At 32.1% G+C, this 16,919-nt stretch overlaps 1 protein-coding gene across 1 annotated transcript in view; it reads left to right on the forward strand.

Annotated features, from left to right (window-relative positions):
- pb (homeobox proposcipedia) overlaps positions 1-16,919 on the forward strand; it is a 200,970-nt gene that overhangs the window by 9,411 nt on the left and 174,640 nt on the right. The window contains exon 2 of the mRNA XM_072522562.1: positions 7,726-7,959. Within this exon, the coding sequence (XP_072378663.1) occupies positions 7,726-7,959 (234 nt within the window). The remainder of the gene's footprint in view (positions 1-7,725; positions 7,960-16,919) is intronic.

Below are 16,919 nucleotides of genomic sequence, written 5' to 3' on the forward strand. Positions count from 1 at the left end.
GGTTATACAATCCCAAACAAAAGAAAGGACTTTGTCCGAAACTTCAACGAAATTAAAAGGTTCCGTACACAGTCCTGCAAAAAATAAACCGCATCTACCGTATCCAGTTTTCAGTTAGAAGTAAACCTAAGATAGTTCATATCAAAATATTAGCTTCATACCATGGAACTGATCCAAACTGCTGCCCTGATAGACAAGTTATTTGAGGTGAACTATAAAGGAAGGAGCAGTGTTACGATAGTACAGTTCCGTAAAATTTATTCTATATAAGAAATTTTCTTGTCAAAAAGAGGAAGTAATAAATATCTAGAATATTCGAGATGTTATCAAAAAATCCCGAAATGTCTCGTGAAATCTGGAACGTCAGAAAATGTATATATTAACACAGGAAGTGGACAGTTGGAATAACAGTAGGATTTAAATTTTTGAATAGTTAAAGATGTATTACCTATTGTAATTTGGTATGCTTTTTTCGTTTTTACTTTTTTATTATTTAATCCTCGATCGGTTTGAATAATAAAGGGCTCAGAGAATTACCCTGTCTTATCCCATTTTTTCGTTTATCGTCACCTTTAACTAGGGATCAAAAGTAGTCTACCTACGTTTTATTCTGAATGTTTCTCGTTTTTAAATATATTTCGCACAAATTTCTCTTTCTATTAAATAAAAGTCGTGTTCCATTTGTTTTAAGAAGCTCTTATTGGCTAAAAATGTATGCTCTAAAAGTCACAAAATTAACAAAAATCTATATTTAAAAAATTAAAAACTTTTAACCCTACATGTTGAGTGACAAAGGACGCATTGGGTTTGTTTTGGTTAGAATTAAGATCAATGTTGTCGAATAGAACATGTTGTATAATGTTGTTTATGGAAAATTAAGATGGATCAGGTCTTCTTGGAGGAGTTCCGAATGTCGTCAACAAGGTTTTGGCGATATTTCGACGAAACTGCAGCAAGTTCATTTCGGTTTGTTCAAAAATAATGTATCTCATTCTAGGGTACATTAACATAGCATTTTATATGAAAAAATCACTACCCCAGATAAATAAAGGCCAATACCATTTCTTGGCTCTTATATTTGTTTTGTAATAGGTAACATTTTAATCCATCCGATCATCATCATCACAAGTGGCTCGACAATCCGTTGTGGATCTTGGCATGCTCACAAATAAGTCGCCACTCCTGTCGATTCCTGGCAACTCCATCCGATCAGTTCCTCCAATATTTCGTTATAAGCCCGAATAAGATGTGGTTGTGTTACTTTGATTTTTTGGCTTTGGACAAAGGAGTATCTATCGCTTGATAAACTGGCATGATTTAATTGTAATTCAATGCCAAAGTAACTATGCTGTTGTCATTTCACCTTCATAAAATCACTTTATATTTCTCGTCGTACCAATTTTTGTAAATTCCATGTATGTATTTTTTAAACGTTTGACTGAATGGACACTTTTTTCTTCTACTTGATCGTGTGTTTCTTACAGCATATAATCAATGTGGCATAACATGTGCGATAGGCAGTAAATTTTAGGAATAAGTTGAGCAAACTGCAATATTATGCTACCTCCAATGCCAAATTCTTTTTTGTATTCATTGGATTTTTCCTTGGCTTCTTGATAAATATTGAAATCTATGAGGTAACCAGATTTGATTCCAACACCACGATGTATACCCAAAGCGTATTTGCTTCTTTTTTATATATTGTTTCATACCATGACTCTCATAGTATGGTATCATGACTTCATCCCGCTAGACTCAGTTTCCCATACAATGTATTCAGTAAATGATTTGAGGAGACTTTCAAGGTGCGGAGAAATTTTGTATGTTTTGCCTAAATGATAATTTTAAATGGGATCTTATGGCAAGTGATCACATTTGAAAGGTATTAAAAATACCTATTTATACATACGAATTTTGTTTCAATTAAAAATTTTGATGAATAAATTAAATAAATACTAAAATTGTAGTTTTGCATTTAATAAACAAAGATTTAATAACCAGCTTTTATATTAAGTGTTTTAAATGTGCTTTATCTACTTCCTGACAGTAATGCAATAAAATGTGAATAACATCGCGTGCTGTAGCGTAAACCTTAGATTTCAAGTACCCCCACAAAAAAAAATCTAATGTGTGAGGTCCGGTGACCGAGCTGGCTATTATATCGAACATCGTCACCAAGTCCATCTTCGACATCTAGGTAACGTCTTACTGCACCATAATAGTGTGCAGGAGCACCATCTTGAAACGTTATTTCCAAGTTGCCAAATTCATCTGAATTATCTTTAAAAATTTCAAGAATTAATGGCTTAATTGCCTTTTTTATTATCTCCATATACACTTTACCGGTTAAGTTAGCGTTGAGAAAACAGGCTCAACTATGTGGTTTTCCATAAAACTTGCACAAACATTCACTTTTTTGGAAATTAAGTATGTTTTTAAGAAAGACGTGAGGATTTGTGTGACTCCCATACTTCACATTGTGTGTGTTAACCTTTCCATTGAGAAAAAAAGTACTTTTATCACTAAAACAAATTGTTTTTATGTAATCTGACTTTTGGTTAATTTAATTAGACATATTTTCACAAAATTTTAGTAGTCTTTGGTCGGGGTTATCATCTGAAAGTTGGTGCACAATTTTTAATTTGTATGAATGAAATTTGTTTTTAGCTAAAATTTGGGGTACTGTCCTTTGACTGATTTCACAGAGAGACGCAACTTATGCTATAGAAGTAGGGTTCATTGCCATTTTTAAAATTATGTCACTTTTTTTGTTATCACTAGACTTCGGCAAATATGCATATTGCATATTTTGCATATTGTGCATATTTTATGCAAATATTTCATATTTTGGCATATTTGTATAAAAGTTTGCATAAAGTGCATAAAAGTTCAGATTTTTATACTGTATTTGAAAATTTTTAAACATACCAATTTATTTCAATTCTTGTATAAAATTTTGTAGTCATTTTAATCAAGAAATGATCTAAGTACGTAATCTCTACAGGTACAAAACATTTACAATTTCAAAGAAGATCAATTTAAGTAGCCCTCAACATTCTTAGAAAGTCTCGGTCACTGAGGCATTCAGTTATTGGATAATCGCTAAGGGTTCGCTCATTTGCATTTTATGATCTAATCCCCAAATCTATCTACAATTTATTGTATCTTAACAGCAGGTAAACGGCTAATAGTTTTGTTCCTAATTTAGGGATTTTCCAAAATCTCCCAGTTTATTGAATTAGGTACCTAAACATTTCTAATTTGATGCTGAGATTTGTAAATCATTTTTGTTTTGATATTCAAGCGTAAACACTCGTTGTGCGTAACAAAAAGGAAGATTGCGATTTTATAATGCCTAAAACAACCAGTGCTTCAACTTGGATTAAACCTTATAAAGAGCTGTCTATGGATATGGGAAAAATCTACTATTCAGTCTGTGGCAAAATTGTAAGTATCTAATATTTTCTATTAAATATCTAATATTTCATACATACAGGGTGACACAAATGACACTTACATACACCTACATACAAATGACACTTAAAACGTTTGACTGTAGATACTTCTCGAAAAATTGAACAAAACGATATAGTTAATGAGGGGTCAAACTTATTTACTTTTCGAGATACAGGGTGTTAAAATTAAAAAAAATTAAATTCTTTTAGTTAATAACAACAATAACTTTAAAACCAATAAACGTATTTACTTGAAATTTAGTACTCGTAGGTTGTTTTTAAATGAAAAATAGCTTCCTTTAGTGAGAAAAAATTGTCCATGGTACAATACAATGGTGTGTATTTAGAAAAATTTTTCACCTTTACTTTTTTTTATGAAGTCAGCTATTCTAAAACACAATTATTTTTATTGTAATTGAATTAACAAAAAAAAAACTTTTGTTGAATTTTAAAATAAGTTATATGATGTACTAATGGTTAGTAACAAAAACTAATTTGTGGATTAATACTGCATTTAAACACTTAGCGGTGTTTTTTTTCCAAACCTGTTATTTGAATAACCAAAAACACCTTGTATATTTTTATATTTTAAAGGTTGGGTTAAAATAAAGGTTTTTATTTTTATTTATAGATAGCATGTGAGAAGAAATTTCAGATAGACCAACATCTGAGAACTGCTTCACACATTGCAAAAAAAGGAAAAATAGGAGGAAAACATCAAACTTCAATGGCTAAATGTTTCCAATCTACTTCAAAAAAATTAGATGAGCAAGAAACTTTTAATGAAGACTTGTGTCGCGCATTAGTGTCTGCAAACATACCGCTTTCAAAATTAGCAAATGTAAATTTTAGTTCGTTTCTAAAAAAATATTGCAAACTTAATGTTCCAAGTGATCAGTCTCTAAGAAGAAATAATGTGAACGGGCTATACTCGTCGGTGTTAATTAATATTAAGGAAGAAATTGCAGATAATTATTTTTACATATCTGTAGACGAAACCACTGATTCCTCAGGAAAGTATATTGCTCATTTATTGATTGGTGTTCTTAAAGAAGATACCTTACCAAAATCTCATCTTATTTCATGCCAGCAACTTGAGAAAACAAATGCTTTAACAATTTCGCGTTTTATACAAGAAACATTAGCAACTTTTTTTCTTTCGACAACTATTCCTTCTAATAAATTACTGCTTATTTTATCGGATGCTGCTCCTTATATGGTGAAAGCAGGACAAAATTTAAAAATATTTTTCCCAGATTTAATACATGTTACTTGTGTAGCGCATGGATTAAACAGAGTTGCAGAGGAAATACGAAAAAAGTTTCCTCTTGTAAATACCATGATATCCAGTGTCAAAAAAGTATTTCTTAAATCTCCTATAAGAATTCAACTTTTTAAAGAAATGCTACCTAACATTCCTCTTCCACCACAACCTATTTTAACGCGAGGGGGAACATGGTTAGAAGCAGCTAATTTTTATGCAGATCGTTTTGTTAAAATAAAGAACATAATTGATACGTTAACAGATGAAAGTTCCCAATCTCTTTTGGATTCTAAACAAACTTTTTAGAGTAACTTGCTTCAACAAGAACTTTCATTTATAAAATCAAATTTTAGTTTGGTTCAAAAAACAATTACTCAGTTAGAATCACTAAAACTGTCATTGTTCGAAAGTACAGCATTAATAAAAAATTTGCGTCATGTTGTCGGAACGTTAGAGGTAATATTGGAAAAGATATTTTAAAAAAATTTGAAGCTACTACGGAAAAAAATAAAGGTTACCAAATTCTTTCTGAAGTAGTCAGTGTTCTAGCTGGAAATATTTCGGAAACAATTAATTTAGAACCAAATGTTTTGGTTAGTTTGAAAAATGCTCCCGTTACATCAGTTGATGTTGAACGAAGTTTTTCCATATATAAATATATGTACTCAGACAGAAGCCACAAGTTTTTGTTAGAAAATTTTGAACACCACTTGGTCATTTATTGTTACCATAATTCTAAATAAGTTTATTCATACTTAAAAATGATGTAGTTACTTAAAATAAATGTAAATCTTAATGAATAGTAGGAAATATTTAGTTATGTACACTTTTTTTTTTAAATAAAATTGTTACTATTTTACGATTTTTTTATTTATTTGTATGCATATTTTGTAAAATATTTGCATATTTTCGGGTAAACACGTGCATATTTATGCGCATATTTTCTACATTTTTATTTGCATATTTGCCGAAGTCTAGTTATCACTAATTATTAGTCTGTTTCTTAAAACTTCCGAATAAGCTGCCTTACGTAGGTCTTTAATATACGATAATCTGCATGAAAAGTGTTTCTACATTCACCAATTATTAAGCTGCTACTCTATTTTCCTACGAATTTTATTTGTGAGCCTCTTCCACAGCTTTCTTAAATATCCTATCAAAATATTCATATAGTAATTCGGACCTTCCTTCTTATTCAGTGCCCATCACAGAACTTCTCAAGAAAACATTGATAACACTTTCTTGAGATCAATGCAGATTATATGAGGATTTTTTTTCTTATTCCTATATTTTTCCACTAGCTGCCTCATAATGAAAATCACATCTGTCGTTCAATTTGCAATGTATACATTTAAATTAATTTACAAATATTTAAGTTTTTTTCTGATCATAAAATTGGTAATATTATAAAATCTTAGAGAAAAGTAAAAAAAAACAGTGGAAGGAAAAATTATTACCAATAAAGATTTATATTATATTCATATTGACAGAAGAAGAAATATACCACTTTTGTAGTCAAGAGATGCAAATTTTACGCATTTCTCTTTTTTGGGATTTTTGTCGTAATAAAATTTGGCAACAATTTTGGACAATCTTTCCTTTTTTTAAGTCTTTCTTAACAAAGTGCGAAAATCCAAACTGGTTCAATATGCAAACATTGTCTGTGTATTATTTTTAATCTTATCTTCCCTAAGAGCTATAGTAGCTTGTATTTATTATACACCACTACTCCACAGTTTCTTCTTCTTCTTATAGTGCCCTGCATCTATATTGTATTGGCGAATTATCTTAAGGCCAGACATCTGTCTTTTGCGGCATGCAAAAGATTACCAGTGTTATTTATGCCTGTCCGGTTCTTTATGTTCCTTAGCCACGACATTTGTTTGCGACCTACTCCTCTCTTGCCTTCAATCTTTTCCTGGATGATTAGTTGAGGGATTGCGTATTTTTTCCTCTCAGAATATGGCCGAGTTATCCAATTTTTCGAACCTTGATCAAATTGAGTAGTTCTCTCTCAGTATTTGCCTTTCTTAAGACTTCTTTGTTTCTCACCCTATCTGTCCATGGTATGCGGAACATTCTTCGCAACATCCATATTTCAAAGGCCTCCAACTTATTAATGGAAGGTACTCTTAACGTGCATGTTTCCATGCCGTATAACAATATGGACCATACATAGCATTTAAACATCCTGTAGTGGAGATTGAAGGAAAGATTGCCGTTGCATAGTAGCGGTTTAAATTTGATAAAAGCTTGTCTTGCTTGTTCGGTACGGCATTTTGTTTCTTGTTGAGGACCCCATTGGTCGTTCATCATAATTTCCAAGTATTTAAATATTTTCACTTGATTGATTAGAGCATTATATACTTGCAGTTGTATTCTTAAAAGTGCGTTTTTTCTTATTGTTTCAAAAACCCTAAAAGGTCAAACTGTGTAATAATCAGAGCAAATAATTTGAGCTGAAGATCAGTAAAAGACCCTCGGGCAAAGTTCAATCACAATTATTAAAACATTTTGGATATGTCCTAAGATTTCTTCTTCTTCAAGTGCCATCTCCGCGGCGGAGGTCGGCAATCATCATAGCTATTCGGACTTTTGAGACGGCTGCTCTGAACATGACATTCTACGCCTCCCTATGCTTCTCTTTCCTTGGATCTTTCCCTGCATAATCAATATTCTAGTCATAAGATTAAGACAAAGGTAATACATATAAAGACACTTATCATTCAAGGGTTGATAGAAAGCTGAAGGCCACAAGAAAGATACCCAAAAAGTTTTTTTGACCATATCACACGAATTTGCAAAAGACCACTCTACGAAGTAAAAATAATCACAAGAGAAAGAAAGCTATGCAGAGGAACCATACACATGACAATGACCACTATATTCCCCCATTGTTTAAATACTGAAGAGCATAACATAATTTTATAAAATAAATGTTTAATATTATAATATTTTTAATATAATCTTTTGTGAAGAAATTTTTGCAACAAATATTTTTTTTAGGTTGCAATGAAACCGGATTTATCAATAGTCAGCCATCGATGGCTGAATTCATGACTGCCTTACCACATCTTTCTGGGGAGCTGCCTCACGGCCCACCCATGAGCCCTCAACAGACTCCCCCAGCCAGTGGTTATCCCATGGATGTTCCACACGGCATGGGATCACCGGGGGTCAACGTTCCCGAGTATCCCTGGATGAAAGAGAAGAAAACTACTAGAAAGAATAATCAACAAGGTGAGTAGTTCTGACTATTTTTTTGGTCTTTGGATAATCGACTATTGTTCTAAGAATAATGTAAAATATTACTGTTAATATATACAGGTGTTATGCTATTCATAAATGATTTTTACTAAAACTTTAGCACTATGTGTTATATAGATTTGTTACTATATAACTCGAATCTATTGACATGATAATTTTTAATATACATATGAAGTATCAGCTTCAATCAAATCGACTTATCATAATAATATCACGTACATTATCCTTTATTATACCTACCACCGCACAGTTCTGATATCTTTCCCTTATGCGCAACCATCTATTATGTAATTACTATTTAAATGGGAAGAAGCCACAATTAAAGGTTAAAGTACATTTATTGACGTTTCAATTTCCACTTCGGAAATCGTTCTCAAAATAAAAACGTTAGTAAATTAAACAAATTTTGTTTTTTGTTACTTAGTGAAAAATTCTTCTAATAATTAAATTTGATCTGACTCATCTATGTTGACAATTCAGACATACATTATACATTTTAAAGTAGACGACTTTAAAATAATATTGCCAATATTGTTGAGTCGCGTTCCTGGGACGACTTTACTTATAAGATAGTTCATTCGATTACATGAAATCAACTTTAACTTGAGAATCTCCGTCAGAAAAGATCATAGCATGTAATTCGTCTTTAAAAAGACAAACACATGCCATGATGACAGTAAAATTCTCCTGTTAGTGATTCCATAGTAAATTATGAGGGAAAAACCAGGCAAAAAACCTCATAATACTATCCCGACATGGTAAGTATTTGGTCGTGCATTTAATTTACCTTCAATAAACACAAAATTCTGATTTTATATATTTGTTATTTAAAAAACATAAATGTTGTATCCTCTATATGTTACTGACTTACCAATACTGGTATTTTCCTCTTAATAACTTTCTCTTTCAATATGGGTACCAGATCCTACTACATTCTGCCGAGGAATTCGCAACATAATTGGTCTCATTTATCATAATTAAAGCCGCTTCTTTGATTTTTCTCTTTTTACCATCCGTTTCTTTAAGGACTATATTTGTATCATTCCATTGAACCCTATGTTCATTATCCCATGCGTGTTTACATATTTGAGGTCTATCAAATTCTCTATTTTTAATATAGGATTGATGTTCACTTATTCTAACATTTAATGGCCTTGATGTTTCACCTAAATAAAACTGAGCGCATTCACAAGGTATTTTATAAATGCAATTCTTTGTCCTTTCTTGTTCATTGTTAGGTTTGGTTTTGGACAAAATAGATCTCAACGTGTTTGTTGTTTTGAATGTTGTTGAAATGTTGAATTTATTTCCTATCCTTTTAAGCTTTTCTGATAATCCTTTTATATATGGCATTGTTATTTTCCTCGTATTATTCCTTGTGTATGCTGTAGGATCTCGTTCTAAGTTGTTTTGTTCTATTCGATCGATTGTTGAAAATTCCTTATTTATAAAGGATAAAGGATAATCATTTTTTAATAAAACAGATGTTAACAAATGTTTTTCCTTTCTCAAATGTAAGGAATTAATGATTCCCTTTGTAATATTAATATTGTGATTTGATTTAAAATTTAAATATCTGTTGGTGTGTGTTGGTTTTCTATACACCTGAGTTTCGTATCCAGTATCGTTCTTATAGATTAAAACATCCAGGAAAGGTAGTGCGTTATTATATTCCTTTTCCATGGTAAATTTTCTGACGGATATTCTCAAGTTAAAGTTGATTTCATGTAATCGAATTAACTATCTTATTAGAAAAGTCGTCCCAGGAACGCAACTCAACAATATTGGCAATATTATTTTAAAGTCGTCTACTTTAAAATGTATAATGTATGTCTGATTTGTCAATATAGATGTGTCAGATAAAATTAAATTATTAGAAGAATTTTTCACAATTTTTGTTACAAGAAGTAACAAAAAAACAAAATTTGTTTAATTTACTAATGTTTGTATTATGAGAACGATTTCCGAAGTGGAAATTAAAACGTCAATAAACGTACTTTAACCTTTAATTGTGGCTTATTCCCATTTAAATAGTAATTACTTTAAAATGCCACAGGAAAATAGCTTTAGAACAACATCTATTATGTTTCTTATTTTTGACCTCTTTTTATGACTAATTTTATATTAAGTCCAGTATTCTGGTTTGAACAATATTTATTTCATTATCGTATTTATGGGTGCCATTTTCATTGTATTTATCTATAGTTAATTAGATAGAATATGGATATACGGATACGCGTAAGAACCGAAATATAGAATTTTTCATATAAAAATGAGTGCACGTCATTCAAGATTCACGACGTCAGAAAGCCCCACAGCGTTGCCAAAACATCAGAATAGTTAATAAATGAGAAAGGTTTGATAAACTTAATAAACCCAATGCTAATAATATTAATATATAATTAAGCAATTGACTAATGTAACTAACCTTTTACCATCTATTTTTGGGGTTCCGACAATTCTTTTGTCCTTACTTAACGATGAATGACATGTTGTTCAATTTTGGAAGATCCATGTTTTATAAAAAAAAACAAACTTAAACACAAAAATTTCTTTGCAATTTAATTTCTTAAAATAAAGTTCTCTTTGCTGCAATATTAGACAGCTCCATAACTCTACGCCTTGGAGAATCTTTTTTTTTTTCATCTGAAACCCAACTCGTAAATTAACTTTCATAATGATGTAATGGAACCATCGAACATCTGCTTCTTAACCAAGTTGTCTCTTAATAATTTTAAAGTTACATGTTTTTCTACAAAGAAATCACTATGATTTAATAGACATTTCTTCTGAACAATCATTCCGTCTAAATTTCGCTAATTTGTCAAAGTTTTTACTTCTTTTGTACATATTGTAAATAACATCACGAATACCACTGACATTCAACTCTTCTGCATTAATTTGTCTTTTTGTAATACCGTTTTTAATGAGGTGATTTTAAAGTTCATTATTTTTAACAGCTTAAGAAATATTATTAACAGTAGATACACATAGTTTTAAGACTACTGCAATGCACTAAAATACATAGGAAATTTTTTTAATACAAAATTGTATATTCTAAATTATTTTAACTTACTTTTTTTAGAGCATTTAATAGTACAAACGTCCCGCCATTATTTCTTGTTTAGAATAATCTATTAAAGCTTATCAGCTCTTATCAGCTTTTTACAGACTAGTCACTTGTTTTTGGCATAGCACAATCACAATACACAACAATAATTAGCTTTTAAAGCTATTAAGCTAAATTTAATATGTATTTATAAAAACAATTTATTAATATATATCAGGGGAGGCCAATTTGTCGATCGCGGCTCCTAGGTCAGTCGATCGCGGGAAAGGAAAAAATGATCAGTATAATATAGCTACCTATTCCCGTCCTAAGTATTACGAAAATTATTGGAGTGCTAGCAATCTTGCATCGATCATCGCGAACGACTTTAATTTTTTTTTCCAATCTAATATACTTAGTTGGAAAAATAAATAAATAGGAATTAATGCTTTTGTTTTATTTAGATATTGCTAATATACACTGGCGAGCAATAAAGCTAATTAATCCAGAATTTTAGCGCTTAAAGCCGAATAAGTTTTAGATTAAAAATTCTTTCAGATCTCGAAAGCTGATAAAGTAGTCTTTTAGAATCAGATAGAATAGAATAAACTACATATTTTTTGACCACACAGACCAACGCAAATATACATTTAATAACACCCGTAAACAAGGATCTCTGATAGATTATGTTATAACCAATAGAGATATACATCCATCGAAAATAATCGACGTAAGATGCCTCAACTCATCATATATAGGTAGCGACCATAGCCTAGTATTATGTAAAATAAGAATCATCCTGAAATACTTCACACCCAAGAGAGCGGCGCCAACAAAAACAAAAATCAAAGTCGAAGGGCTAAATACGAAATCCACGGAATAATTATACAGAAAAATAATATCAGAGAAGATTGCTGAGAATGAAATATTAGAAAACGATAACATCGAGGAAAGCTGGGGAAAACTCAAAAATAACATAATTAACGCAGCAGCAGAATCACTTGAACATAGGAAAGTAACGAACAATAACATATCAAAAAAGAAAACACCATGTGTTAGAGAGGAAGTGAAGGCAAAATGTGAAGAAAAGAAGAAAGCCTTTTTACAATTCAGAACACAATAAATACAACAGGCATATAACCATTTCTCAAAAGAGAATGAACACGACTTTTACGGAACACAAAAGGAAATATAGAGAATGATCAGAGGACAAAGAAAAGAGATGAACGAACTGATAAAAACAAAACACATTCTGAAGGAAACATGGGTAGACTACTTTCGATCCCTATTTGCTAAAGGTAACGAAAATTAACCACCAACACCAGAGGTGACCAGGTTTGTGACCAAACGAAAAAATAAGTATTGGGGAGCAAGAGAAAAATAACTACGGAGGACCAGATCTAACCAAACAACTATTAAAACTAATCCAAAAAATAGTAGAACAAAACAGAATTTCTCAAGAATGGAGATCAAGCATCCTAATACCTCTGTTCAAAAAGGGAGACAAATCGGACCTGGAAAATTACAGAGGATTAATTTATTAAACACAATAGGTCAAGGAGAATACACAAGGTCAGATAATCGACCAAGTGATGACACATTATCAAGTTATGGAAAGCTCAAAACTAAACTGGAAGATCAAGTGAATAGAGCAAACAGAGCCGCAGGCTGCCTAAATGAAACAATATGGAGAAGTAAAAATATCGGAAAAGAGACGAAAGGCAGAATTTACAAAACAGGCATCAGACCAATAATGATATACGCGGCAGAAACACCATTTAACACAGAGGACAAAAAATTTGTTAGACACAGAGGAGATGAAAACACTTAAAAAAATTTATGGTAAGTTACTATGAGACAGAGCTAGAAGTACATATATACGACGTAGATGCAAGGTGGAGAACATCAAGAACTGGGTAAAAAATAGAAAAGTAGAATGGAACGATCATATAAGCCAAATGACAACAAATAGAGTAGTAAAGACGGCAAGATATGGTTCCCCAATAGGAAGACTATTAGTAGAAAGACCACGAAAACGATGGAACGACAACTTACTGGAGGCACACTGAAAAACAGAGTCATCATCATCATCGTCTTTGTGCTACAGCTCTTAGAGGGCCTCGACCTTCTCAAGCTTTCTACGCCATTCTATTCTGTTCCTCGCTTGCATTTTCCAGTTGCCGACTCCGATCTTCTCGGCATCTTGTGTTACCCCGTCTATCCACCTCAGCTTTGGTCTACCCCGTCTTCTCATTCCCACGGGTTGCGCTGTTAGAATATTTTTTATCATGTTTGACTCAGGGGCCCGGGCTACATGTCCTGTCCACTGCAGGCGGTTTCGCTTAATTATAGTGGTAATATCTTTACCACCAAACGTATGCTTGTAGATATTCTGAAGTTCAAAGTTATATCTACGTCTCCATATTCCGTTCTCACAGACCGCTCCGAATATCTTGCGTAGCACCTTTCTTTCAAAAATGGATAGAGCGGATTCATCTGATCTATATATGCGAACGGGGACTAGCAGTGTTTTATACAGCCTTAGAAAAACAGAGTCATGTCTACATAAAAAGAAGAAGAAGCAGAAGAGTATCAGTGATTGATTTTCTGAGATATAGTGAGCGACTCTGAGATATTTAGTTCACTTTTAACGTTAAAATTCTAAATTAAAAGTTTTATTGCTCGCCAGTATCGCCAGATTATATTCCTTCGTGCTTAGTGTATAAATTGGTGATGCTGTAGAGTACGTGAAGCCGTCGGATCTATAAGCCGCTAGTGCGCATTGACACTACTTACCTGAAATAGGGTTTAAGATACAATTGTTGTCGGAATAATCCGAAAGGATACCCCCAGTAAAAATTCAATACCATTATTATTATTACCGAAAGGTTATTAAAAAAGTGATGAATAATTAAAAAAACTTCATATAAATATTAGGATATAAATAAGATGGCACCTTTGGATGCTGAAGTTAGTGTGAAATCTCATAGTTTTAGATCTATAGGATTTGTATCTCATCTTTGCTTGCTTTAGTCCGATATATTTATACATATCATTTTCACCCATGGCCTCGATGTTTTGGCCATTTTCCATATCGAATCCTTCAGGCTTAACCATTTCTCTGACTTTACAGTATTTGTCTAGTTAGAAATGCATACTAGTATCATTCGAAAAGGTTTCTACACATTTTGGCATCTGATCTCGGTGGTTTTGTTATTTTAAATGCTAAAATCTGGGACATTGGAGTTCAATAACTGGAATATGGGTTCATCGCTCAACAGAACTAAAGTGGAATCAATGATTTTTCTTGGAATAGACCCCGGTTTATTGCGATATTTTTAGTTTCGGTAGTGTTTTTAGTTTAGTAGGTATTTGGAGATCAATTTTGGTCTTCCAAAAATATTAATATTTATTATCATTAACTTTATATATTCTTAATATATCTATAAGCCGATCATATAGCATTAAGTAAAAGACTACCTTATAGTCAATAAAAGAAGTAAAGAGGTTTCGTTTTTTGGTGTATGCTGGTTAGAAATAACTGAGTCGATGATAAATTGTTGATTGCAGCTCACGAAAACTTTAGCGCATGCTTTCTGTTGACGCTCTATGATATTGTTTAGAGTACAGTATTGGTAGATGGACCATGACCAAAGTAAACGAAAAAAAGTTCAGACGCTTTGAACGAAAAATACTTAGAAAAATTTTTGGACCTCGTCATGACATCACCACAAACCAGTATAAGATCAGAACCAATATCGAATTAAAAGCACTCTACAATGACGCCGATATTGTCCAAGAAATTAAATCACAGCGACTAAGATGGGCACTCCACGTGCACAGACTGCATAACGATAGACTGGTAAAATTGGTATGGGAAGAGATTCCCACAGACAAAAGAGAACTCGGACGTCCCAGAATGCGATGGAGAGATAACATCCAAGCAGATCTCCGGAAAATTAACATTCCATTTGACTCCAGGTTGATAGAAGACCGAACAAATTGGAAAAAAGTTGTACAGTCAGCCAAGAACCGCCCAGGGTTGTAGTGCTACGTGATAATGATGATTGGTAGATACGTTGAGCTACACAGGATGTGATCAATTTATACAAATTTGAAAAACAAGTAATTGAGCGGTACTTGGCTCGATCTTCAGTGATCTGATCTTTTGATATTAAATAAGCTGTTGCCTGAGTTAGGAATGATAGAATTTTCTGTGGATTAGAAATAGCAAGAACAATGATTGCTGATATGCACTCACAAACTCTTCTAAATTTCTTAAGCCAGAAGTTTTGAACTTTATTTGGTTTAGGAGATTTCCATTTATGAAGCTCTTTGATAATATTTGTGACTTCTTCAGTGGTAAACGGTTCGTAGGGAGTTATAATGTAGTATTGACAGTTGTGAGTCGTGTCTTTGATCTATCCAGAATTAATGTTACGAGCAGCTAGTGCGAAAAGTTGATTTAATGAAGACTCGTTCTAGTCCTTTCTGACATCGTTTCATTATTATAGTCAAATCTACATAGACATTATTTTTTATATTAAAAAATAAAGCCATCACGTTAGTTAATTTCAATCAGACAAAACTTGTTTTGTTCGATGTCATTCGATCATCACACTGTACTTTTAAACATAATAATAAACTGTAGTTATTATAAATCTATCCTCGTTTTAAAAATTTTTTGTTATATAAATTCATAACAGTGCAATTTGTTACCGAAGATTTTTATGCGACCTTGTAATAATTACCCAATTTCAATTATAGGGTCATTTGTACAAAAAAATAATTTATGTACAAGAATATTTCAATGCCATTGGATTACAAGCAGACAAAACAAAAATATATAATTATCCAAACACTACTCGAATAGGGAAAAATAAATAAAAAATATGTTGGATATCAAACTACAGAAAAAGTTGGCAATCCTAAAGCAGTTAATTCAATATTCCAAAAAAAAAACAATTATTTGTTAATATTCGTTTGATAAATCAAGCTAGACTAATAGATTATGTTCGTCCTACGACATAGCTTACAGGAAAATATATCGCTGATAGTGATCATAACCGAATCAGAAAAATGAGAGCGTCATTCATATATGAAATATGAAATTATAAATTATGTTTTGTTTAGTGTGTTATTCTAGTTTATTCGTAAAGTTTACAGTATTTTCCGAATTAATGAAATTATTGTGACATTTTTCAATATTCACAGTTGGCAACACTGTCCACACATTTACAACTGACCAAGCATTGAAAACATAACCTTACTTTCCTCTGCCTTTTAGTTGAGGGTGTTTTAGGACATTTCCCACTAAGTTTGTGTTGTTTTGTACTATTTTACGTTGTTTTTAGTAATAAGTGAGTTTGTTTCGTTTAATTCCATCATGAATATTATGCCTAGGAAGCGTGAAAAGATTTTCACATTAAGTAAATATACCTTTATGCCATAAAGCGAAATCACAAGAAACTGTGGAGCGAGTCAGGGGGTAGTAAGTAAAATTTTGAAGCGTAAACGAGAAAAGGGATTAATGGACGTGAAAAGGTTAGGAAAATGCGGAAAGAAGTGAAAAACAATACCAGCAGATGAAAGAATTTTACTTCGAAAGAGCAAATTGGACCCAAGAAAAACAACCAAGTGTTCCAACAATATCTAGCAGCATCAGGTAGTAGTAATGCTTGATTCAACTGTTCGGTAAAGACTTTTGGAGAATGGTAGAAGGGCAATGCGTCCACAGAAAAAAATAGCTTTTAACTAAACGAATAAAGAATTAAAGGCTATTGTGGGCCAAAAAAATACCCTAATTGGACTGTAGACGGCTGGAGAAAAGATATTCTATCTACAGATAAAACTTACTTTATAATTCAGGGACAGCGGTGAAAAT

Source organism: Diabrotica undecimpunctata, chromosome 2 (genome assembly GCF_040954645.1).
Source record: "Diabrotica undecimpunctata isolate CICGRU chromosome 2, icDiaUnde3, whole genome shotgun sequence".
In the NCBI taxonomy this organism is placed as follows: Eukaryota; Metazoa; Arthropoda; class Insecta; order Coleoptera; family Chrysomelidae; genus Diabrotica; species Diabrotica undecimpunctata.